The sequence below is a fragment of the Mus musculus genome, chromosome 11, assembly GCF_000001635.26.
Source record: "Mus musculus strain C57BL/6J chromosome 11, GRCm38.p6 C57BL/6J".
Taxonomy (NCBI): Eukaryota; Metazoa; Chordata; class Mammalia; order Rodentia; family Muridae; genus Mus; species Mus musculus.
This window is the reverse complement of record NC_000077.6, coordinates 48,825,173-48,851,192: the sequence shown is the minus strand read 5'-3', so window position 1 is coordinate 48,851,192 and position 26,020 is coordinate 48,825,173. Positions and strand designations below refer to the sequence as shown.

The 26,020-nt window shown below is 47.1% G+C and overlaps 1 protein-coding gene, 2 non-coding genes and 1 pseudogene across 15 annotated transcripts; 3 read left to right on the top strand and 1 right to left on the bottom strand.

Moving 5' to 3' along the window:
• Trim7 (tripartite motif-containing 7) lies at positions 1-25,055 on the bottom strand. 13 transcript variants are annotated; one of them, XM_006534568.4, is made up of 8 exons: positions 13,148-14,406; positions 12,261-12,356; positions 10,713-10,958; positions 5,527-5,757; positions 3,656-3,678; positions 3,053-3,168; positions 2,585-2,620; positions 1-1,715 (listed from the first exon to the last, which is right to left on the bottom strand). In XM_006534568.4, the coding sequence occupies exons 1-8, from the start codon at positions 13,664-13,666 to the stop codon at positions 1,204-1,206; spliced, it is 1,779 nt and encodes a 592-aa protein (XP_006534631.1). In that variant the 5' UTR covers positions 13,667-14,406; the 3' UTR covers positions 1-1,203. The 13 variants fall into 13 exon arrangements, with proteins under 13 accessions (XP_006534631.1, XP_006534632.1, XP_006534636.1 ...); XM_006534569.4 differs by having other exon boundaries at positions 10,713-10,955; XM_006534573.4 differs by lacking the exon at positions 13,148-14,406 and adding an exon at positions 12,619-12,828 and having other exon boundaries at positions 10,713-10,955.
• n-TAtgc9 lies at positions 16,693-16,764 on the top strand. Its single transcript has one exon. It is a non-coding gene; the product is annotated as a tRNA-Ala (tRNA).
• Positions 17,238-17,310, top strand: n-TKctt10. Its single transcript has one exon. It is a non-coding gene; the product is annotated as a tRNA-Lys (tRNA).
• Gm12184 (predicted gene 12184) lies at positions 24,581-25,847 on the top strand (annotated as a pseudogene).

Below are 26,020 nucleotides of genomic sequence, written 5' to 3'. Positions count from 1 at the left end.
GAAATGTGCTCACAATCTGTATTTCGATCTCCTCTCCCACTTCCAAGCAGAGCACTAAGCAGGGAACAGCCCACTCCTGCCCTTCTTTGCCTCGCTTTGTGGACACTATGGAACAAAAGCCAGTTGAGAGGAGAGGCTAAGGAGGCTGGCCTGCCCAACCCCCTCCAGGGCAGATGCTCAGGAATCCTTGTCACCAGCATGTTCTGGTGTTTGCATAGATTTAGAACGTTCCAGAAAGGGTTTGTTAAGACTGTGCTTGAGCTGTGTGCATCTCTACACGGGTGCTAGCTGCATCTGTAAACTCCTAAGTATCAACATGTGTTTCACAGTTCCAGAACCTCTGATCTCCTTAGCCAAAGGAAAATGTGAGGCTTAAGGCATCTGTGACCACACTGGCAGTCAATGTGGTAAAGGATGCCCCAAAGAGTGCTGGAGAGAGCCAGGCACGCCTTTAATTCCAGCACTTGGGAGGCAGAGGCAGGTGGATTTCTGAGTTCAAGGCCAGCCTGCTCTGCAGAGTTCCAGGACAGCCAGGGCTACACAGAGAAGCCATGGGGGGGGGGGGGGGGAGTTGCTGGAGAACGGCAATGTGCTTATATGTATATACTATAGTTCTGGCCTCTTGTATAAGTCATGAGTCTCCTTTCAGATCCAGCCAGACTGGCTTCTAATTGGGGAGCACAATGCTCCTCCCAGAATAAACAATCCAGGAAGGCCAGCTGGATCCAAGGGACTCAACGACCTCTCCAGGCAGAGCCTGCAGCTGTCACAAAATGTAAAGTAATACATGATGGGCCCAGGGTCAAACCACACCCTTTGCAAGGGGACTAGTCTTTGACATTGTTCTGTGTAAACAGGGACCCTTCTAAATCAAGGCAGTAAGCCCTTGTGGTAAGAAGCAGCCTTGCTTAAAGCTGGGTTTTTATGCCAGTGAGCCATGCCTCTCCATAGTTCAGACACAATTTGCAGGAACATTACAGGAGCCAGCAGGCACCAAGGGTCCAAGGCATCTCTTCGCTGTGCAATCGCGAAGTTACCCACAGGGCCTCTTTGCTCAATCAGTCTTCAGCGCCTGTGTTGTGCTCTCTGGCAGCCTTCTTGGGCAGCAGAAGTAGGGGTGTGAAGGAAGGTCCAAGATAAAGTACCTCGGTCTCACCGAGATACACCGCTGCCCTGTCCCCTCCTAGTAAGCCTGACAGCTCTTCAAGGCCAGATTCTCAAGTATGTGCCGGTAGAACAAACAGAGAAAAGGGGGAACACTCGCTCCTGGAAGTTGACGCGGAAGGTGTAGAGGTGGCGCATGTCCTCCACTGCATAGAAGGACACTGCTCCCACCTCAAGGTCCAGCGCCACCCTCACCCGCGACAAGTGCCCACAGTTGAGCTGTGTCCTCTCGGGGCTGGTCACCGCCCAGTATTGCCCATTGTTGAGTTGCATTGCCCAGACGCCCTCCTCGGGGGTAAAAGGCGTGAGGCCCTTGCGACGCACGCTCTCCCGGGCCACACCGAAAGCCCAGCCGTCCTTGGAGCCCACTTCCACCTCCCAGTGATGTCGCCCAGAGGAGAAACCACAGGATGCCAGAACGCGGGTGTTGGTATCAAAGCGGCGAGGATGGTTAGGCAAGTCCTGGGCGCGCTGTCCTAGACGTACGCTCTTTAGATCCAGGGACAAGATGAGACGGGGGTTGGCTGTGTCTGGATCCAAAGTGAGTTCCACTGAGGAGAGAGAAAAAGGAAGGATGTCTCCACACACACTGCTGCCTCTACAATCAGGGTACATTCCCTTCTTGTCACCTGCCAACACTCCTCCCTCCACATTAGCTACCTAGCTTTCTCCTCTTTTCTTTCTTTCTTCTTTTTCTCTTTCTTCAATTTAACAAATGCGTATTAAAATCTTCAACAGACATTTATTTAAATTTAAGAAATACAGCGGGCCTGATTTGGATCTCAATTTGAGCAGGTCAGGAAATCTGATTTCAAGAATAATTGTGGAGCCTGGATGTAAAGAAAGCCTGAACTTAGGTCTGAGAATGTAATGACTGTAGTTTTTTGGTTTTTTTGTTTGTTTGTTTTTTTAATGCCTGTTAGATACATAAAAGTAGCTTAGTGGGGATCCCCACTACACCCCAGGCTGCACCTGAAAACCAGCACTCAGTGACATCATTTACCCAAGATAACCAGCCACATTCTTAGAACCCTATGATCTGCCCTCCTACCTTCTTGTGCATGTTCCCCACCACACACACACACATAACCCCCAACCCCAGAGGCCCTTTATTGTTTAGATGTCGAGGTAAGAGTGGGTTCATCCAGGATATTGAGATTTCTCTGCCCCAAGCAACCTGAGGCCAACTCATTCCTGCTGCAGACCACCCTCTGCTTATGAACCAAAGGGCTCCACTGCCACCTGAGGGTTCAAAGATGTCAATCATGGATTAGGATGGGGGCAGAGTAACAAACGTCACTGAGGTGGACAGGCACGGACAGAGTCAACCACTTGTAAAGCCCTGAGATACCACCTCTGGCAGGAAGCAGGTTGCCTACATGGTCAGCCTTGTACTCACAGTGGCGATCACACTTCATACCTTTCTCTTCTTTCTCCAGCTCTCCCTGGAGATCCTCTACAGAGACACAAAGCAGAGCCAAAGTGCACAGCGTGGGACACTGCCCGACCAGAAAACCTCCTCTTCTCCCTCACTTACAACTCCAGATACTCCAGATACTCCAGATACTCCAGAGGCTGAGTTACACGTATGGAGCCAAGATGGGAACATATGGAAGCGACCCCCCCCCAAGTGTTCTAGCTCCCCCTCTCCCTCTATTGTCTAGAACTGGTCTGACCTGACCCCTCCCCCTTTAGCTTCTCCGTGCCCCCAGTATTCTTCTATAGTATCCCCACAGGAAGCAGGATGCCCAATCTGGCTTTACTATGCTCCAACTCCTGTTTCCTCTTCTCAGTTCAAGAAAGACACAGCCTTACATCCCATGACTACCAGGAGCACACCCACCCTTCCACCCAACACTATGCAGCCAGCCCACACCCAGAGCCCCACCTTTGAACTTCTTCAGCAATCCTTTTAAGACGAAACTCTTGAGGGAAACATTCCACACTTTATTCTTCATCTCAGATGAGACTGTGGTTGGCTTGGAGCTGGGCACGCTGCTGCACCTGCAGGACAAGACCCCAGAGAAAGTCCCGAGAACACCAATCCACTCCTACTGCCCTATGGAAATTAGGCCGGTGCTATAGTTTAGATACATGTAATCCTAGAGACCTATGTGTTAAAGGCTTGATTGCCAGCTTGTGTCCCTATTAGAAGATATCCCATCTTTTAGGAGGTGGGGCTTGTGGTAGGGAGTTTACATGATTGGAGAATTGCCTTTGAAGAGAATTTCATCGAGCAGACAATCTTATTCATTCCCCTCCACTCCCTCTTCCCTGTTGCTCCCAGTTGAGAGAAAACAGAAAATCCAACTTTACACAGGGATTCCCACAGCTAGGTAAGTGGGCCTTTGCCTCAAAGGGTACCCAGGGAAGGAAGTAGCAGTTGGGGGTCAGGAGGAGAGAGATGATGTTAGGATAAAAAGAGAAAGCTTGAGGGGAGAGCAAAGCAACGTGGAGTGGAAAGACCCTAGGAAGCGTGAAGTTCACTCACTTGCTCAGTGTGCTTTTGAACTCCTGGAAGAAAACATGGAAGAAAATCAAGTCAGCATCATATAACCTCTATCGCCTTGGAGAAAGCATGACACACAGAAAATAAGCCATGCCCCACTAAACACAGGTGACAGTGGCTTCCAGCTGTGGCTGGCTACTGGATGGTATCACAGTGATGATACCTTCAACGCTCCCTCCCTCTCAGATATGCAAAGCCTTTACTGTAAAATCCTCCCTGAGCCTTCTAACAAGACCCAGTGTTTACTGTTAGCATGGTTATCAGCCCACACAAGCTACAACGTCTTGCTGGTGTATTGTTTTGTTTGAGACAGACTCACAGGCTCAGGCTGTTCTCAAAATTTCATTTGGAACAGAGGGTGGTCTTGAACTCCTGATACTTCTACTCCCACTTCCCAGTGCTGGGATCCCAAAGTGAATGCCACCACACTGGGCAGCGCCTCGGTGTCTTTTCTGTCGTTCTGTCTTTCATGCTTGACTCTTTTGTGGCTTGTGAAATCTATCTGAATATGCTGGTGGTCTTTTGTTGTTGTTTGTTCTGGATTTTGTTTGTTTTTCTTGAGACAGGGTCTCGCTATGTATGTAGCTCTGGCTGTCCTGGAATTCACTCTTTGATCTCAAACTCACAGAGCTCTGCCTACCCCTGCTTCCTGCCTGGGGGCTGGGATTAAAGGTGTATACTACCATGCTTGGTCTGGTGACTATTTTTTTTAAGATTTATTTATTATATGTAAGTACACTGTAGCTGTCTTCAGACACACCAGAAGAGGGCATCTGATCTCATTACGGATGGTTGTGAGCCACCATGTGGTTGCTGGGATTTGAACTCAGGACCTTTGGAAGAGCAGTCAGTGCTCTTAACCGCTGAGCCAACTCTCCAGCCCCTGGTGACTTTTTTTTTAATTAATTATTTATAAAAGTGTTTGTGTATGTCTGTACACCATGTGTGCCCATGGAGGCCAGAAGAGGGTGTCAGACTCCCTGAAACTGGAGTTACAGGTTGAAAGGCTCTACAGGCTCCAGCAGGGCTTGCCTTTCCCCCATCCCCTCTCCCTTGTAAACCATAGACTGCATCCCTGAAGCTAAGGTCTGTTCCATAATTGGTCACTTCCTCCTCCTAGAGCTGATCACCAAGGTTCAACTCTCAAAGTTTTGGAACCCAACAATTAAAAAGTCTCTCTTTGGCTATCCTAATTAACATGCCCACTCAAAACAAATCAACTCATCCTAAAAATGGGGTTCCCCCTTTCCCTTTATAAACTGCCAGTTGCCTCAGGCCTTGCCTCCTCTCTATCCAGAGGCAGACGTTTGTCCCTGGGGCAAATATTTCTTCTCCTTCTTCCTTGTTCCTTTACCCTTCTCCCTCACCCTCTGTCTCCTGGCTTTGTCTGTCTCTCATTTCCTGTCCTTTGTCCCTCGGGGGGACAAATGAATCTCCTTTGTGCTGAGAACTTGGTCTTGGTGTGTCCTGTGTGGAACAGTGGTCCTTTCACAGGTGGGTACTGGGGATCAAACAGCCAGTACTGTTAACTGTTGTGCCATCTCTCCAGCCCCAACTATGTTTTTTTTAATAAAATAGAATATCAGAAAACACATTCCAGTGAATTTTAGGTAACTTAGTAAGGACTGTTTTCAGAGACTTTGGACTCAAGTGTGTGTAGACTAGAATAGTGTAAAATAAACTATAATGGCTTATAATCATTAAATTTTATCACATCGTCTCTAGCCTTCCAATCCCAGGAGACTCAGTACCCCTTCCTCTTCTTCCCTTTCTCCCAGGGTCTGGTTGTTCTCCAGCAGTGTTTCCTAACACCTCGGGCAAATGCCTCAAGGCTCTGACTGAGCCAGCGTCACCTGGAGGAAGTCTAGGTCCGGCTTCTGAGCTGTCTCCTGGATCTGGCCGCTGAGTTTGGACAGCTGAGTGATCTCACCCTCCAGCTGGGCCAGGTTCTCATTCTGTTTCTGTGTCACTTCCCGGGACAGCACCTCCAGTCGGCTTAGAAGCCGACCCTCCTGCTCCACCAGGAAGGCCCGCAGCGCTTGGAACTCCGCCCCTACCTTCTCTTTCTCTGCTGCCATCTGCTTCTGTCTCGGGAAGAGATGTGGGCACACGACTTAGAGGGGAAGGCACTTGGGCATGACATTAAGACAGGACTTTAAGACAGGTATCCTCCAGGTCAGGGTTGCTTCCCCAATGAGACACACCCATGCATGCATACTGTACATTAATAGCCCAACTCTGTAAAAGCCAGAGCCTCAACACATGCTGCTCTCTCCCCTGCCACACACGTTCTCTGGCGTCTCTTAAGACCTGGACTCTTCTATCTTTGAGCATCTTCAACTCCTCACAACTACTTCAAGCTGCAATTTCCTTCTGTAAAACATGAGAGAGACAGGGGCAGTGGTGGCCCCAGCCTTTAATCCCAGCACTTGGGAGGCAGAGGCAGGTGGATTTCTGAGGCCAGCCTGGCCTACAGAGTGAGTTCCAGGATAGCCAGGTCTACACAGAAAAACCCCGTCTTGGAAAAAAAAAATGAAAGAAAAGAAAAGAAAAGAAAAGAAAAGAAAAGAAAAGAAAAGAAAATGAGAGAGATAAGTTAGTGTGCTAATTAATTTATCCATAGTGAAGGCTAAATCAAAGGTTGTCTTTCCTTTCTCTATATATTCATTTAGTCACCTTTCACCCTATTTTTATTTTATTTTAGAGATGAATTTTCATGGTGTAGTCTTGGCTGGTCTGGAGGTTTCACTGTAGACCAGGATAGCCTTGAACTCACAGATACCTGCCTACCTCCTCAGTGCTGGGATTAAAGGTGTGTGTCCCTGTGCCTGGTCCATCCTTGTTTTTTATTGTTTGTTTGTTTTTCAAGACGGGTATCTCTGTGTAGCCCTGACTGTTCTGAAACTGTCTCTGTAGAACAGCCTGGCCTTGCACTCACAGATCCACCTGCCTCTGCCTCTGCCTCTCGAGTGCTGGGATTAAAGGAAGCGTAACTAAACCCAGATTTTTTTTTTCTTTCTCTCTTTTTAAGGCGCTATTTTGGCTTCAATTCTGATGGAAAGGTGGCACAGCCTTTTGGTGAGTCATTAAGCTAGCAAGGCTGTCTGACACAGTTCCAGCAAAGCTTAGCTGAGCACTGCAGTTGCTGACGATCTCTCTGTCTCTCCGTTTAGGGGCTGGGGCTCTACACACTGCATTCTTAGGGACTTTCTGCATTAGGACTCACTTTATGTGTATTCCCAAGAAAATTATACCTGAATCTTTTAAGGAAAGTTCTAAACACAATATTAACTAGCTGCTATTTGAAAGTCTTCCTTATGCCCTGAAGATCATTAAACACAGATATGCACATAGCTAGAAATTTCTTTATAAGGCCATGTATTACTCCAGGAATCTTTCTGTGGTATCCACCCCTAAGCAAATTCAAACAGTATACTTGGTGCAGAGTAAAAAGAGACCATTGATAAACTGACTGGCCAGGAGAATAGGTTACAGATCTGAGGCCTCTTTTTTCAACACGTTTAGAACTCTCTGGAACTGTAAAGATAGGGGGTCATACATGGAATAGCCATGGAAGAGTTGAACTCAGTAAACGAGATAGACAGACTACAATATAGGTTCCCTGCTTTATAGGGTAGATGATGAAACAACACAGTAAAAGCTGCTAAATATTAGTATTTGCTACCCAGAAAAAGACCTGTCCAGACTTTTTCTGTTTGTCTGGAGTGTTTTAAAACTGCAAACACCGCCAGCCTGAAAGAAGACCATTGTATTATAATCACGTTTGCTTTGGAGGAGACGTTCTTTAGATTCTTTAAATTGGAGTTACAGGGCTGATAATAAAAAATAAAATCTGTCCTTTTTGTACTTTCTAATTGTGAGTGGCCTTGTAACATCAAACATGTGATGAAAAATCAAAACACATAATTTGTACTTCTCAGATAATCATTGATCTGTCTCTGTGAGACGTGTATAAATAAAGAGGCACCTGGTTACTAATCACTCAGAGGAGCGGACGCAGTCTGATTGCTAGTCAGTCAGTCAGAGCTGCAAGGGTCCACTGCACCTGTCTCACTTCTCCTTTGCACCTTGGCTCCTCTCCTGGGACACCCTGACTACAAGCAGAAATGTAAACTCAAAACACAGAATTCCAGAGGTGCAAGGAGAGAAGAAGAAAGCTTCCTGTTAGCAGAGGTGCAGCACAGCCGCTCGCGCAGCACCGAGTGAATGCGCTGTGCAGACTCGACGTTCTAATCTTTGAATTATCACATTCAGGGCCTCTCGTGTCTAGATGCACTCCTTTACCTACTTGGTTTATATAAACACACTTGCATAGCAAAACTCCAATATAGTAAACAAGGACTCTCATGGCTATCAACAAGTAAGGACCCTGTCCTCACAGGGCAAGCTCAGGTATGGAAGCTCCTTTCCCAGGCTATTACAGAGGAAGGAAGGTGGGAAGAAGAGAGATTGTGAGAAAAGTAAAGTCAGGAGCCCTGGGCTCAGATCATGGGTCTCAAGGCTTCCCACAGTATACCTGCCCCATTTCCATTGAATAGAAACACACATTAAATAGCAGCAGCCACAGCTGCGGCCAAAGATACTTTTGTTCACTCACCCTGACCCAATGAGGTCAGCACACTTCTTACTCCATTTTAGGGCGAGGAAACCCATCCTCATACCTATTAGGCTACGGTTCTAAGGCAGGGTGGTCTGAATTCAAAGTCTGCACTTCTGCTAACTCTATAGCATGGACTCCCAAGGGAACAACCCAAGCAAAAGTGTTTCTCAGAGCAGCTCTCTTGTCTGTGCCTGGTGGTGAGGCTCTGTAATTATAGCACCCAGGAGCATGAGGCTCTGCAAGGACACTGCCAGCCTGGACTACATAGCAAGTGCCAGGCCAACCTGAGCTACATAATGAGACACTGTTGGGTACAAGCAAAGCAACAATGGTTCCTCAAAACACAGTGCCTGTTCCTAAGCACAAAACAAAACAAAACAAAACCCGGATGAATCTGTTGGACTGCAAAGCTTACATTCTGTGTCAGTTGACAATGACTGAACGCGTAGGGAAAGTCCCCAATCTCCAAATTCTGATTGGTGAGAATTGTAACTGTAACTTGGCACAGGCGCTTGCAGGTTTTATGCTTATAAACCCAGCTTCAGCCCCTTGCCTGGCGTCCCTGATCCAGCAGTGACCCGACTTGTGGCATAAATGATAAAAGGCTTTGCTGTTTCACCAGCCCACTGGCGTACTCTCTCTCTCTTTCCTCCTGGCACACAAGACACCGGGTAACAACACCACCTTTAAAAACTGGAGGTGGGAGAGAGGAAGGAAGGGAACAGGGCAGTGAAAACCCTGAGAACATACTCTCTCTGTCTTGCCCTCCGCCTTGTTTTGGCTCAGTAAGAAAGGTCTCATGAAGTGCAGAGCAGCTAAGGGCACCATCCTTTTAGGCTTTCTACCCTCCAGAACTGTAAACTAAATAACTGTTCGTTGTTGTTGTTGTTGTCTATATAATCCTGGCTGTCCTGGAATTCACTATGAAGACCAGGCTGGCCTCAAACTCATGGATAACCGTCAGCTTCAGTCTCCCAAGCACTGGAACTCAGTGGTGAGCTGCCATACCCAGCTAAACTCTAAATTCTATTCTTTATTTTTATTTTTTGGTTTCTTTTTACAGCCTTGGCTCTCTGTCCAAGCTGGCCTCGAACTCACAGAGATCTGCCTGCCTCTGCTTAGGCCACCACCAACCACCAGGCCTATATTCCTTAAAAAGCACACACTTGATGATATATTGTGACTAACAGCCCAAGAAAACTGTAAACAGAAGTGTCCCAATCTTGCCATTGTCAACACTTGGGGCCAGATAATTCCTGGCTCTGAGGGTTTCCCTCTGCATTCTGGGATATCTAACACACCTAAGACCCCTGCCACTAAATGCAAGTGACACTCTGGCACATCAACCCCAGTAGAATCTGTGTCACAAGTTCCACAGACTGATATGAAGACTTCAAAAGAAAGAGGCCTCCTGGGACCGGGTGTGGAACTCTTGCTCAGAACAACATACTGAGCAATTTATCTGTTTTTTTTTTCTCTTATTCCGTTTCTTATTTACGACATGTTCCTGGTAGCCGAGGCCACAATCTTAATCGAGAATAATTGGTAAGAAGCCATCTCTTGAGATGGGGGTCATTAACATGACCTTATCCCTGGAGAAACCAACTCTTTATAAATTATTTACAAAATTATATAATAGTGTTATGATAGATTAAAAACTTTCCCAACAATAAAGTTTCATATGGCTACATGTGTGTCATCAGGTAGGCTTTGATATATGGTAAGGAAAGCCTTAAATAAAAAGAATTAACATAGTTTAAATTCACCCATTGAAGATTTATAAAAACAATCAGGCATTAGATGTTAAACAATAATTGACCATAAAGATTTATTAACCTGCTCTTGGAAATAGGCCTCTAGCCTTGGATGACTGCCCCACTGAATGCACCCTTTCAGAGTTGTAATGCTTGGATGATCTCTATTAATCATGATGTCACCTGTTCTGTTTGTGATTCACTGAGTACATCTTTCCTGAGTTGTGATGTTTGCTTGATTTTTGTGCTTTACTATGCCAAATGATAATGATGGTATTTGTGATTGCTTCACTCACTGAACACATCTTCTAGGAGCTATAATATATATTTTTTTTTAATGTATGAAAACTTCTGCTTGAGAGTTGCAAAATACACTCAGATTCTAACTGCCTCTGTGTTTGTTTTTTGTTCATCACTGCCGAATCCTTACCCACTTAGCTTTCGAGAACCCTCATTCCAGGGACCCCCATATCCAGCTGGGGTGGTCAGTGGCAACACTCACAGTGCTGGCAACTAAAAAGCCTCTAGCAGTACTGGGTGACCTCTGGGGTAAGGGCATCTTTCGGGTGAAAGTACTCTCCCCTTCCTATCCGCCCCCTTCCAGCCCATACTGTAGGTACAACTGTAAAAACCGTGTTGAGTAGGACAACAGAGGGAGGCTCACCTGTTGCTGTATGGCAAGCAGAACGAGGACTGTATGGCTCAGCGGTAGAGCACTGACTTGGCTGTGAAGGCCCTGCTTTGGATAGGTTAGGGGAGGGTTTGGCAAAGGACAGAGATGGCATGTGCTAAACAATGTCCTGGGGAGGAGAGTCAGAGACTTCGATGTTACCCAGGCCATAGAGAATGTCCTCTTCATCACAGGTGCAAACCAAAGAGGTGGAACAAAGGTCTGGATGGGTGAACTCTGCTTTAGGAAATGAATGGTCAGATGTAAAAGTCTGGGATGTCCAATAGCTACAGATATAAAAGCAGTTAAGGATAAGGGGAGGGCCAGGCATGGTGGCACACAGCTTCAATCCAGCACTAAGGAGGCAGAAGCAGGTGGATCTCTGTAGGTCTGAGGCCAGCCTGGTCTATGTAGCAAGTTTCAGGGTAGCCTGGGCTATAGAGAGATACCTTGTCTCAAACAAAACAGAACAATAATAGCAACCACATAGGGCCCAGAAAGGAGCCTGTGTATCTGAGTTTCATGGGCTTCCCTTCCTAACCTAAGGGCTTAGGGCTGGTGAAATAAATATCTCAACAGGTAAAGCTGTTTGGCTCATAAGCCTGGCAACCCCAGTTCAATCCCTAGAATTTACCTTAAGGTAGAAGACAGGAACTGACACAAAGTTGCCCTCTGACCTTTACAGGCAGACAGTAGCCCATGCACCCAACTATAGAAACACAAATAAATAGATAGGTAAATAGATAATTTTTTAAAGCATAAGAGGGTCCCTCCAGGCCTCCCCTCTGATCCCAGTTTCATAAACAAATGACCTTGCCTTAAAAGGCACTCGTGGTTCCTCCTTTCATTCTCAGGCACCTTTGAGCCAAGAACTGAATTTGTGAGGTAGAAAATGATAGTGACTCGTGTTTGTCCATAGTAACCAAAACAAGTCCCCAAGCCACAGTGCTCTGCCAGGAACAGCTCTGATCCCTCCTCAGCATCAGCACAAAGGGCTTCTCTGTGCAGTTTTGCTATCCTGGAACTCATGCTGAAGACCAGGCTGGCCTCGAACTCACAGTGATCTGCCGGCCTTGACTCAATGTGCTGGGATTAAAGGAATGTGCCCCCACTGCCCAGCCAGAAACCTCTAATTCTTAAATTAAAGCTCAGAAAACAAAACGTTTTCCTCACTGTTTTTTTTCCTCCTGTGGCAGAACATGCCTCAGGCATGTGTGGCTCCTCACCGTATGTTCCTACTTAATATGACGTGTTTCTGTGAAGAAATGCTAATGCATTCAAATTACAAGATGCTGCTACAGGTCCTAACTGGTTTGTTACGAATGACTGTGCACCCTAAAGATGAATTGAACAGCTCTAGTTTATATTATAAATTATATAGTCAACCTCTGTAATGTATACCATATTGTCTTTCTGAAATCCACCCTACTGTTTCAACCATATTCTCTCTCTCTCTCTCTCTCTCTCTCTCTCTCTCTCTCTCTCTCTCTCTCTCTCTGCCTTGGTCATCCACAACCCTATGCTTCTCACACTTGGACTCACTAGAAGCTCCTTGCTCTCCCTCTCCTCTGTTGACCGGAACGCTTCATAGTCTTCCAGTACCTTCTTCAAGGCCCTCAGCCTGGAATCCAGCAACTCCTGTGGTAGAAGGAAGACACGTGGTCAGAAAATTCTGGATACCCTCTCGTGTACTTTCCTAGAACCATCCAGGAGAAAGCCAAGATTCTGCTCTCAGGAGCAGGAGACTGGATAGATACCATCTCTGGCTATGGGGTGAACAGAGACTTGCAGACTAAGCCTATTGGTGCAGAACAAATGCAGGGGAACTCCAAAGGTCCGGGAGTCTCACTTCCTCAAGGGCATCAATCACGTGGTCTGCGGTGAGAATCGAGACTCCCACCTTGGTTCGGTCTATCTTATCTTCAGCTCTCCTCTCATCCTGTAGGAAGGCTGGAGCACAACAGGGCAGCAGAGACTGGGAGCTGCACACGCCTCTTGTGCCGCAGCCTATCGAGGGACAGACTAAAAGGGAAGATGCCCAGAACCAATGGGCTTCACAGCCCTTCAGACAGACCACCTAACCCAGGACGCTATTCTGTGTTCTTCCTCTTTGAACTTGGTACTTTGTGTAGTGCCACGCCCCTGGGAACGCAGTAGGAGTGTGGCAGTGGATATGTGGGCGTGACAAACAGAATTTCTCCTGGGCAGAGTTACATTAGCGGTTGGGGACAGACAAGATTTCAAGTCCCTGGGGCCATCTTCCAGGCCTCCAGGCATCGGGCTCTGAGGGACGAGAAGAGATGAGGGGAAAACAGTTTTAGAAAGAGAAAAAGGAGACCGGGGCTTTTCTGTAGGACCCTGCCTGCAGTCCGCAAGGAGAGCTGGGAGGGCTGGAGCAGAGCCAGGGCTCCGGGACATCCTGCACCCACCTTGGCCTCCTGCACCGCCTCCTCCAGCGGCAGCACGGCGTGCGAACGGTGCTCGCGGGCGCGGTCGCACACCACGCAAATGGCGCGGCCGTCGTCTTGGCAGTAGAGCTTAAGTTGCTCTCCGTGTTGGGAGCACCGCGCAGCCGCCGCCCGGGCAGGCACCGCTGGAGTCCCGCGCTCCCCGGGGGCGGTGGGGGGCAGGCTGAAGCGCCGAAGGAGCGAGGCCACCGCGGCCAGCTGTCGATTGGGTCGCAGCTGGCTGGGGCGCGCGGGCTCGCGGCACTGAGGACAGGGCAGTGGGCAGGGCAGCGTGCGGGTCGCCGTGCCGGTCCCAGCTCCGGGACGCTCCCAGCAGCGCATAATACAGGCTCGGCAGAAGCTGTGGCCGCATTCGACTGACACCGGCTCCCGGAAAAACTCTAGGCAGATGGAGCACGTCGCCTCGCCTTGGAGCTCTGCCGCTAGGGCCAGCGCCTCGGCTCCTGCGTTCGGCCCGGTCCGCGGCCCCACAGTCGCCATCCGTGTCCTTAGTACATTCGAGTCTTGTGGCTTTGGGGAGGTCCCTGGATGCTACTGTCCAAGCTGGGCTGAGCTCCGAGTACCCACTGGGCGAGGAGGGGCGGGGCCGGCAGCGGGCAAGCTGAGACGTGAGCCGAGGGTGCACCCAGCTGAGAATGGAGGCAGGTGCTGCCCTTTCTCTGGGTTCCCAAAGCCACCACCCTAGCCCCGATCTCCCTTTTGTCGACCCCCCTTCCACCGCCTTTCTAGGCCGCCCAGTATGGCCCAGTCAGCAGTAGGGAACTGTCGGGGACAGGTGAGCGCGCAAGGCCAGCTGGGCTCCACTCCCAGTAGCTGACCTAGGCTGACCCTGCCCTACAGGGGCAAAGGCCTGGCTCCCGGGACAAGGTGTCTGGTTCCCCGCATACCGACTCATCCTGGCACTGCGCTGAGCTAAACTTAGGGTCTGGAATTTGGCTCTACCTCCTCATCCCAAGCGTGGCCTTTTGTCCACTTTTGTAACTACATCATCTCTTACAGTTATCCCTTTAATTTTGAACAAGTAATACAGCCATTTACCCTCATTTCATTCAGAATCCACACCTACCCCAAATCCCTCTGTCTCTCCCCAGCTGGTATACAGCTGGGTTCCAGGGACCGTTTTGTTTTTGTTTTTGGAGTAGTTTTTCTATCCTTTCATTCTGGAGGCCACTTGGGTCAAGCTTCTTTCTCTGCCTCTCTCAAAACCTCTCTTGTCAATGTCTCTATCCACTCGCCCAATTCTAACCGAGAGTTGCAAACCTCACCTCTCTGGTGTGTCTGTCCTTCCTCACAGCATTTTCTCCTCGCCACTCGGGATGCTACCACCTCCATTTCTCTCCGGTCTATGACCTCCTACTTTCTTCTTGGGTTCTAGAGTCCCCCACTCGGCTCCTTGCCCTGGTTCAATCCCCCGGCCTCAGTCACCACACTCTACAATCGCTTCCATTTTTAAAAAATTTTTTTAACTTTAGAGAACCCTTTCAGAGCCCATGTCTCCACAGTATCCATCAGAGCCCTCTGCTCAAACCCCACCAGTGAGTGGCTGCTAACTCCCAGGAAAGAAGTTGAAGTCTTCATAATAACCTCAAGGCTCTTGCTTGACTCTCCTCTTCCACCATGGGACGTTTTAAATTTTCTGCAAACTCACCTACAATTATTTTGAAGATAAGGAACATTATTAGGTCAGTTGAAGAAACAAGTGAATCCCTGGACTAAAGAATGGCCACCGGTTTCAGGCACAGGACAACTGATGGTGAGCTAAGGCTCTTCTGGTTCACCAAGAACTCAGAGTCATGACATCGAGGACCTTCGGTGATGTGTTATTTGCTGGGCCTGGTGGCACAGACCTGTAAATCACAGCGTTAAAGGGCACGGGGTCAGGAGTTCAAGGTCATCCCTTGTCATAGCCATCCCATCCCCCATGGTCAGCTTGGGTTATATGAAACCCAGCTTCAAAAAAAAAAAAAAAAAAAAAGTTTTTTTCTGTGGAACTCTCAAGTATCTCGCTTATGCCTTTGCAGTTTTTATTTTAACTTGGTCACTTTTTCTATCCAAATCTCTCATTCACATACAATATGTAATCCAGTGTGGCAAAGACCTCTTGAGTATACAGCAGAGCACCTGACTCACGGGGACACCATATTGAAGCAGTTTGATTAGTTTATGGTTGACCTGCGACTGTCACCCAGACACACAACTAGCTCTTTACCAGCGAGCCAGTCCCTGGGCTCATCTCGCTGATCTGTCTTCTGGCCAAAATCTGTACAGTGTGATACCCGGCGTCTCCAGGCCTCCTCTCAAATGCTACTTTATCCATGAAGCCTACAGACCATCACACACAGATTTTGTTACAGGGCCACAGACTTAATAGGCCCTGAGATCTTAGCACAACTGACTCCATGATGGAAGTGCCATTACAGGCTGTCACACTCAGCGTTTAGACAGCACCACCTGCCAAAAACCTAATCCATCTAAAGCAAAGACCTAATCCATCCAAGTCTGCATCGCTCTGAGGAAAATCTCTAAATGTACTAACCTTGCTTCTATAGATCTGCTTCTGGCCAACTGTTCTGGTTAACTGAAGAATGTCAACTCAGACCATGCTTGTGTATTTAAAAGCTCACCCTGAGAAGGGCTCGGGGCTACACTGGGATCCTGTAAACCCAGTGTAGTAGTCAGATGACAAATAAAGACGTTCTATTGGCTTCTACCCATGTCTGAGCAGGAGTCTATGGTGAATACCTTACAACAATTTACGATTGGCGGTGGGGGTAGGGATTGGAGATGGTTCAGTGGGTAAGTACAGAAAGGATCCAGGTTCTCAGAACCTGTTTACAACTGTAACTAGAGTTACAGAGGATGGAGTGACTTCTGACCTCCTTAGGCACTCATAGTACACATACATACATGCTGGCAAAACACTCATTACATAAGATGAATAAACCTTTATTAACAACAACAACAACATCGAGCACTGGAAAACCTGCCCACCTCCTATGCACTTACTCCATTTAGAGCACTTAACTTCATTATTTCGTTTAAACATTTTATATTTTACTACATTATCTTGCATTTAAAACAAAAAGCAAACGTATCTTTCTTTTTCGGGTCACGGTTCTATTTTGTCCTAAGTGCCTGATGAGTAAGTCTCTCTCAATTTTTCCAACCCTCTTCTCAGTTTCTACTCCCGAATCTGTCTGCCCTCGGGTATCTCTAGGGGGATGACCAACTTTGTTAGTGAGGATCGGAGGAATACTCCGGACAGCCAATGACTGGTTGTGATTTCTTTCTTTTTTTTTTTTTTTTTTCCATTTTTTATTAGGTATTTAGCTCATTTACATTTCCAATGCTATACCAAAAGTCCCCCATACCCCCCCCCCCACTCCCCTACCCACCCACTCCCCCTGGTTGTGATTTCTAAACAGCTATATTCAAGCTGCTGTTAGGAGCCAAGCGGCACACTATGCAATCACTAGGGCATTTCTGAGCGTACTGTAACAGTGAGTGGGGATGTAGCTCAGTGGTAGAGCGCATGCTTTGCATGTATGAGGCCCCGGGTTCGATCCCCGGCATCTCCAAACGGCTACCGCCTACCTTTTAGCATAGTCTTTTTTTTTTGACATTCTAAATTTACAAACAGCCAACAGCTGCAGAAACCCGCCTCCTCCCACCCCAAAAGAAAAGGATTGAGCCGACGCGGTTTATTAGGAAGAGCTTCGCTTCTCCCAGCTACGGACTACTCACGACAAAATTTGAGGGTAAGCAATCTAGTGAGATCTTAGGACCTGTGTATTTTCTTCTCAGCTCTGTGAGCTTCGCGGTGGAAGGAGCGAGGGGAAAACAAAAAATCTCACTCACACAATCCCTGGTGTTGGTAGAAAAAAGTAAACAGAAAATGAAAGGAAGTAAGGGGGATGATCTGGTGCCAACGGCTGGATTTTTACATTTCTGAGTTTTGGGAATTCTATCAAATTCTGGTTACAGCCTCAAATGTAGGACTGACTTTTTTTCAAACATAGAGTTGGCAAAATAAAACTACGTTTCACACAGCGCCCGGCTAGCTCAGTCGGTAGAGCATGAGACTCTTAATCTCAGGGTCGTGGGTTCGAGCCCCACGTTGGGCGCATGGTAACTTTTTAGCCCAAGACAAAAACAAAACAGCAGTGTGTGCTCTCCAAATTCGTACTTTACAAGACGTTCTCTACAAAATACAAATGAAAGAAAGACCTTCCCGAAACTTAAAAGGAAAAGTAATTAGTAATGGTCACTCTCACAGTTGTAATGCTACCTCTTCAGTACCAACCTTGTGGTAAGGTATACTTGATATCTATCATTTTAACAAATATTTTCTTTTTAAAATTTAAACCCTGGGCTTTGCGTACGGTAAGAACTCTACCACCGAGTTACACCTCCAATCTTTATTTTAAGCATGTTAACTGTACATGTAGCATTAACTACATTCACAGTGCTGTACCGCTTTCACTATCGTTCATCTCTAGGCGGAGCAGAGCCACCTCCTCTTCCTCTTCCTCCTCCTCCTCCTCCTCCTCCTCCTCCTCCTCCTCCTCCACCTCCTTTCCCCCTCTTCTTCCTCCCCCTTCCTCCTCTTCCCCCATCGCCTCCTTTTTTTAAAAAATATTTTTCTTTTATTTATTTATTTATTTATTTATTTATTTTGGTATTTCAGAGTTTCTCTGTGGAGTCCTGGCTGTCCTGGAACTCACTGTGTAGACCAGGCTGGCCTAAGAACTCAGAGACCTGCCTGCCGGCTTGCACTACAATGCCTGGCCCATTGGTCCCTTTTCATCTGTCCAGACAAAACTGTTTATCAAACACTAACCTGACAACCATCTTTACTCAACCCCTGAAAACGCCATTCTACTGTTTTTTAATTCTATTATTTTTCCTGGAGCCATCAAAATCCTTCAAGTGTGAGCTTGGAATCTTCCTGCGAGTGTCCGTGTGCGAGGGGTGTGTGTTGTGTGTGCTGTGTGTATTGTGTGTAGGGCTCCATTTAAGGCAGTCTCATGTAGCCTAAGCTAGCCTATACCCTATTTAAGGCAGTCTCATGTAGCCTAAGCTAGCCTATACCCTATGTAGGTCAGCACTATGCTGCCAGCTATTCTGCCTTTTAACAGCCACACAACAGGTCATCTTATAGGTTCTTTCATGTTGTATATAGTATGTATTAAATTTCCTGTCCATCAAGGTCAAATAACATTCCATTATGTGTATATACCAAAGTTTCTTTATTCATCCATTTATTTTGGGTTATTTGAATTCCTTCCACTTTTTGTCTTGGGAGGGACTGGGGAAGGATGATCAATTTAGAAATGGGAATGTAGCTGGATGGTGGTGGCGCACACCTTTAATGCCAGCACTCGGGAGGCAGAGGCAGGCGGATTTCTGAGCTTGAGGCCAGCCTGGTCTACAAAGTGAGTTCCAGGACAGCCAGGGCTACACAGAGAAACCCTGTCTCGAAAACAAACAAACAAACAAACAAACAAAAAAAAAAAAAACCAAAAAAAAAAAAAAAAAAAGAAAGAAAGAAAGAAAAAAAGAAAAGAAAAGAAAAGAAAAGGGGAAAAGGGAATGTTCCCCATTTCTACAAATTACAATTAAATATGAACCCTGTTTGGCAAATCTCAGTTCTGGAAATTAATCCCACAGTTGCATCTTAAAGAAAAGACTGGTAGCAATGAAAGCACATGTAAGTGGTTTGTCAAATTATGATTCCCTACTGTAGAGTATCACACAGTTGCCATATCAACTATCCACTTGAACAGTTTTTATTTAAAAGCGTTACTGTAGGGCCAGAAGAGATGGATGTCTCAGTGATTAAAAATACTTGCTGTGTGCTTATAGAAAACCTGAGGGCTCCCAATGGAGGAACGGGCTCCCAATGGAGGAGCTAGAGAAAGTAGCCAAGGAGCTAAAGGGATCTGCAACCCTATATGTGGAACAACATTATGAACTAACCAGTACCCCGGAGCTCTTGACTCTAGCTGCATATGTATCAAAAGATGGCCTAGTCGGCCATCACTGGAAAGAGAGGCCCAATGGACACGCAAACTTTATATGCCCCAGTACAGGGGAACGCCAGGGCCAAAAAGGGGGAGTGGGTGGGTAGGGGAGTGGGGGTGGGTGGGTATGGGGGACTTTTGGTATAGCATTGGAAATGTAAATGAGCTAAATACCTAATAAAAAATGGAAAAAAAAAAAAGAAAACCTGAGTTTGGGGGGACATAATGTCTGCACACCATTAATTCCAGTACTTGGGCGGTAGACCCAGGTGGGTCTCTGTGAGTTTGAGGCCAGCCTGATCTATACAGTTAGACCTTGTTGGGGGGTCAGGGTGCAAACCAACCAAACAAACAAAAGCTCATATATGGTTCTAAGTACCCACATTCTATCAGCTCACAGCCATCTCTAATTGGAGTTTCAGAGGATTTGATGCCCTCTTATGACTTTTAAGAGCACCAGGCACACATGTAGATGCAGGCACAGTCATACATATGTAGTAACAACAAAATCTTTAAAAACAGCCTAGTTAGGCTGGGAGTGGTGGCACATGCCTTTAATCCCAGCACTTGGGAGGCAGAGGCAGGTGAATTTCTGAGTTCGAGGCCAGCCTGGTCTACAGAGTGAGTTCCAGGAGCCAGGGCTACACAAAGAAACCCTGTCTCGAACAAAACAGACAAAACAAACAAACAAACAAAAAAGCCTAGTTGGGTTGGTTGGATATAGAAAATGATCACCAGATTTTGCACATTTGTGGCTATCATCTAACTAATCTAAAATTACCTCCACATTTTTTTTCAACCCTCACTGATTTGTTCTTTTGTTTTGTTTAGCTTGAGAGGACTGTTCTCCCACGGTCTGCATTGGGACTTAATGATTCTCAAGTGCTCACATTATTATTGCGTTGTTGTGTCACATCCGTGCAAGGGTACAAGCCTCCCAGACACAAGATCAGTGTCAGTCACATGCCACTGTTCTGAGGAACTCGTGAAGTAGACAAGGAAGATGCCAAAATGTCAAGATGAACAGCCTAATTCTACAAGAGTGACTGGGACAGGAAGCGTGGCCCAAAGCCGTCCCAGAATAACTGGATCCTCCACTGTATGTCAGGAAAAACAAGTCAGATTAAAATCACTGGGTATTTTGGGAAACCCTCCTAATTTACCACTATTGCTGATGATAGTTTCCAAAGGGTGGAGTTCATAAATAAGAAAAGAGTACCTACCTTCTTTGTGAATATTTTGTGAACTTTAATTTATGATAGTTGAAAATATTAATACTCAGTTGTCTTAAGATTTTGAAATTCTACTTTGCAAATATTGTTAATTTTCTCTAAAGTTACTGTAGCAATTTTTGAAACAGGAACAATCCATTTGGCCGGCACTTTGGTTAATTACAGCTGTCAAATGGCCTAACCCTGAACATCTAAGAAGCAGTGGCAGTGACATTCATTCCTTTGCACATTTCAAGCTGCAGTTATGACGTTAGCACTTCTGAACTTTCACATTCCAATGAGAAGATAAGGCCCTGAGAAGCTAACTAGGCCACAGGTGGAAGTGAAGAGTCAGGCTGCTTTAACCACTAGTCCATGTGCTTAGACACAGGGCTTAGAAATTCTGGGTGTATTTCTTCTTTGTGATTCCCTGGATAAATAGAAATATGCATCTTTATAAATCCTGTGCTGACATCATGTGTTGATTAGCCTGGGAGTCCCCTGAGACAGCACATCCAGTGTCCTCCTGTCATCTTTCTATCCAAGCATTTAGGAATGATGTAGCTGAAGTCACCAGAATCCAGATCCAAAGACGTATAGGTATAACCTTTTCTCTCCCGGCCGCCCCTCCACAGGCACCTCCAATCTCTCTCTGCCTATGAAAGCATCCAGCTGGTTCTTCCAAGGCTCTGAACCCTCTCTGTTTCTTCAGTGGAGGCCTCAGGTCTTCTGGATGATGGCTCACTCTTCCTTTCCCTGACTCAGCTACTGTCACATCTTTTGACCTGTCTTTCCCTGACCACCCCACTGTTTACACCACCCTGTCAAACCACTGTTGTTGTTATACTCTCTGACATTATTTCTATATCTGTTCACTTGTTTACTATTTAAATAGCCCATCAGAAGGTGAACTTCAGAGAGGCGGGGGCTCTGTCTGTCTTGAAAGGCTGTGTTTCCATCACAGCAACAGAAGCAAAGGGTGGGACAGTGCCATGGCACAGGTTTATTGCAAGGCGCAATGTACCAATGTATGTCTAGCATCGGGAACACTAGTAAACCCACACTAAGGGCTCAGTACTTTAATTTGCAGCTATCAGTATTAACCTCTACATCCTTAAGCATGAACACAAATCAAAAGGAACACAAGCATGAACCAATCAAAAGGAGGTGGTGGCCATGGTGGCCAATGAAGGACTAGGGGACAGTGGCCCAGGAGTGTGAAATGGGGGGGGGGAGGGTAGAGATAAAAGAGGAATGCTAGAAGACTGAAACCTGTTGAAGCAGAGTGATGCACGGTCTAGGTTTCAATGTATATCATCATCCCCTCCTCCTCCTCCTCCTTTTCCTCCTCCTCCTCCTCCTCCTCCCCCTCCCCCTCCTCCTCCTCCTCTTTCTTTTGCCATTGTCCTGGAGCTCTCTATGTAGACCAGGCTGGCCTTAAACACAGAGATCTTCCTGCCTCTGCCTCCCAAGGGCTGGGATTAAAGAGTGGGCAACCTCTCCTGGCCTCCACTCCAAATTTTCCAGCTGAAAATTTTGTTTGTCCATTGGTAGCACATGACTTTAATCCCAGCCCTTGGGAGGCAGAGGCAGGTAGACTTCAGAGTTTGAGGCCAGTCTGGTCTACAGAGTGAGCTCCAGGACAGCCAGAGAAACCCTGTCTAGAAAAATTTTTAAAAAGGAAAAAAAGAAGCAAGTTGGGAAGGAAAGAATTTATTCAGCTGACACTCCCACATTGCTGTTCATCACCACTGAAACCCCAAAAGGTTAGGACGCAGGAGCTGATGCAGAAGCCATGGAGGGCTGTTACTGACTTGCTTCCCCTAGCTTGTTCAGACTACTCTTATAGAACCCCACCCACAATGGGCTGGGCCCTCCTTGCCTCGATCACTAATTGAGAAAATGCCTTACAGCTGGAGAATGGAGGCATTTCCTCACCTGTGATAACTCCAGCTTGTGTCAAGTTTATACACAAAACCAGCCAGTACACATGGCTATACAGAGAAACCCTATATTCAAAAAAAGAGAAAGAAAGAGAGAAAGAAAGAAAGAAAGAAAGAAAGAAAAGAAGAAAGAAAGAAAGAAAGAAAGAAAGAGAGAAAGAAAGAAAGAAAGAAAGAAAAGGAAAAGAAAGAGAGAAAGAAAAAGAATTAACAATATGCAAAAGAGAAAATTATAACTTTTGAGTGTCCATTAAAATTTTATGTAGACAGTTTTGTACAGAGTTTGTTGAGGTTTATTTGAAAAACAAAACAAAATAGAAACTCCTAGTGAAACAAGACAATCACACAATTCTTTGAGTTCAAGACTGTGAGACTTAGAGCGTTTCTCCCTGAAAGGTAAAGCCCCTGGACGTTCCCCAAGCTTGTTTTCCCCATCTCTAAAAATACAGCCAGAAAGAAGCTCTTTGTTCTCTATAGCCAGCAAAAGGCCTTTTTGTTTCTGAGCCTTACAGCCAGAGATGCGATAATTGTAATTTTACCAAGGACATCCGGCAGAGAAGAACTCTCCTCCCAACTCCTCTCAACTCCTCCCAATTCCTCAGCTAGCTGTTACCGCTGGGGGTAGAACTCCCCTGCCCTGCACCGGCTCTGAGGAGTTCTTCCTCAGCTAGCTGATAATAAAACCTCTTGCAGTTTGCATCAGGTATGGTTTTCTCTCAAGTCATTGGGGTGCCGGCCAGCTCACCACAGGACTTGAGGGGGTCTTACAAGACCAGCCTGAACAACATAGTGAGTCTTAAACAGAGAGGGCTGGAGTGATGGTTCAGTGGTTAAGAGCACTGGCTGAGGACGGGAGTTTGGTTCCTATCACTCATACAAAGGGCTAGCAGTCATCTGATAGCTTCTCCTGGACTCCTCCACATCTCTCACGCATGCATGTGGTGCGTTTGTGTACACACAGGCAAACATTCAGAGATGTAAAATAAAATAAATCTTTAAAAAGCAAATAAACAACCCCCTCCCCGCACACACAGAGGGGGTAAATGTGTTGCAAGGTGTGTTTTTAATCTTTTCCAGTCCTTTGGGATGAAAAGGAGAGACTCACAAATGCTGGGGAAGCACCTTTCTGCCGCATTAGCTCCACAAGTTGTCACTAAATAGACTTTCCCAGGTGGTTGTGGGTCCTTTCAGCTGTTTCTCTAAGATAATTCTACGTGGAGATGCTTCAGCTCCACACACTGCCTAGATGTTTTTGTTTGGTTTAGTTTGGTTTTTGAAACAGTTTCTTTGTGTAGCTCTGGCTATCCTGGAAAGAGGTTGCTTTGTAGATCTGACTGATCTGGAACTCAGGGATCCGCCTGTCTCTGCCCCTGGGTGGTGAGATTAAAGGTGTGTACCACCCATGTGTGTTTATGATTTTTACACTTCAGTGAAAACACACAAAAACTCAACCTCCTTAAACATTACCCTGCAACAGAGGACAGAGAAAATTACAGAGAAGCCAAAGCATAAGTGACTGCCTGGCAACAAGAGTGCTTTCAGATTGCCAGGGCTAAAGCGACAAAGGGCACAGTGTGATAGAGTACGGGCTGATGTAAACTGCTAAAATTTAAATATCAAAAAAGAGGGATTTTTTTCCCCCAATTTTTTTTTTTTTACTCACTTTACATCCCGATCACACGTCCAGTCCAGTCCTCTCTTCTCAGCCCCACCCTTACAAATCCCCCCATTACCTCCTCCCTTTCTCCTTAGAAAAGGGGATCCCCCCACCCCCGTCGTGTACCACCCCTCCCTGGGACATCTAGTCCCAGCAGGAGTCTGCACATCCTCGCCCACTGAGGCCCAACCCCGCAGTCCAGGTAGGGGGAAGGGGATCAGTATGTTGATTAGGAGGGTTTTGAACTTGTAGTGACATCCCTCCTGCTGAGATTATAGGCATACTCCATGCACGCCCAGCTAAATAGATTAGCTGTTTGTTGGACGCCTTCTCCTCTCTTGGGAGTCCTTTCTCACTTTTCCTTAATAATCCTAAACTCACTCTGCTAAAAAAAAAGAAAAAAAGAAAAAGTAAAAGAAAGAGTGTAAGGAAAAACTTTGGCAAGTTGCGGGCGGCGGCGCAGCGCGGGGCGCGGCCGCGAGAGGAGCCGCCCCCTCGACGCCCGCCGCCCCCTCCCGGTCCGGCCCCGGCCCAGCACCGACCGGCTGGGCTCAAAGTTTGCGGCCGCCCCTGCGCCGCGCGCCCGATGTATGGGTGATCTACTGCGGCGGCGGCGGCGGCGGCGGCGGCGGCGGCAGGGTGAGGGACGGCCATAGTTGCCGGCGCGGCCCGAGCCGGCGACAACAAAAAGTGCGCGGGCTCCCGGCGGGCGCTCGGACGGCTGCGGGGACGTGGGGCCGCCCGGCCCGGGCCTCGGCCTCGGCCTCGCCGGCGCGCTCGCGGCCTGGCCCGGCTCTGCCCGGCGCGCCCGCCGCCCGCGGGGATGTCGTACAAGCCGAACTTGACCGCGCACATGCCCGCCGCCGCCCTCAACGCCGGAAGTGTCCACTCACCCTCTACTAGCATGGCGACCTCCTCCCAATATCGCCAGCTGCTGAGTGACTATGGGCCTCCATCGCTAGGCTACACCCAGGGAACTGGAAATAGCCAGGTGCCTCAGAGTAAATATGCAGAGCTGCTGGCCATCATTGAAGAGTTGGGGAAAGAGATCAGACCGACGTATGCAGGGAGCAAGAGCGCCATGGAGAGGCTAAAACGAGGCATCATTCATGCCCGGAGCCTGGTTCGGGAGTGCTTGGCTGAAACGGAACGGAATGCCAGGTCCTAGCCCCTGGCTGGTCTGAAGGCCCATCTCACTACCCCGTGGAGATGAGAGGCTTTGTGCAAAATGGCAGTCATTTTTCTACCACAGTCATTAAGCTCTGAACCCACACTCAAAAGATTGGGAGGACATTTTGCAGTAACTGACGATGTGCATTTTAAGTAGTTAGGAATGACCCAGCTCTTTTTTTCTTTCCAAACATTTGAAAGATGTTTGTGAAGCCACTTCACAGCAAGCTATTGTTTGTCCCCAAATACCAGTGTCCCCTCTAACCTGCCTTTGGATACGCATCACCCCAGCTGACTTCCTTTCCCTGAGCTCACCTGCCTCCGAGGAGTTGAGTGCAAACCACAGCGCCTTTGCTCAGTAGCTGGCCCGCCTGTGTACAGTGTAGACCCTGCTTCATGGAGCTTCTCTGCCTAAGCGTTTGCATGACTGAGTGCTTGGAAGTCAATCTTTAAAATGCACAGGTTACACATGCAGAAGAAAGAGCCATCTACCCAACCTCCCAAGCACCCTGCAAATGTCCATCCTGAGGCTGTAGATCTCAGTTCTGTGTTTACTGTGAGCCCATCACAACATCTGGAAGAAAGCGACTGAAACTGTTGCATCTTTGTATTTATTACTTGATGTAATAAAGCTTATTTTCATTAAAAAAAAAAAAAGAAAGAGTGTAAGAAGGTTATATGGTATTGTCATTTAAAAGACAAATGACTCAAAAGTGACAGCTACCTGTGAGTGCTGTTGGGCATCCCAGGGGATTGATGGTGTTAGCTATGTTTATTTCCTATCTATCAACTTAGTTCCTGTCTCCACATGGAAGATCACTGAAAACTGC

Coding starts and splice junctions, on each gene's coding strand:
- Trim7 (XM_006534568.4), bottom strand. CDS start 13,666: ATGGCGACTGTGGGGCCGCGGACCGGGCCGAACGCAGGAGCCGAGGCG. Junction 12,357..13,147: donor AGGCGGTGCAGGAGGCCAAG/GTGGGTGCAGGA, acceptor CTTCTACCACAG/GAGTTGCTGGATTCCAGGCT. Junction 3,679..5,526: donor CGGACCTAGACTTCCTCCAG/GTGACGCTGGCT, acceptor GTTTTCTTCCAG/GAGTTCAAAAGCACACTGAG.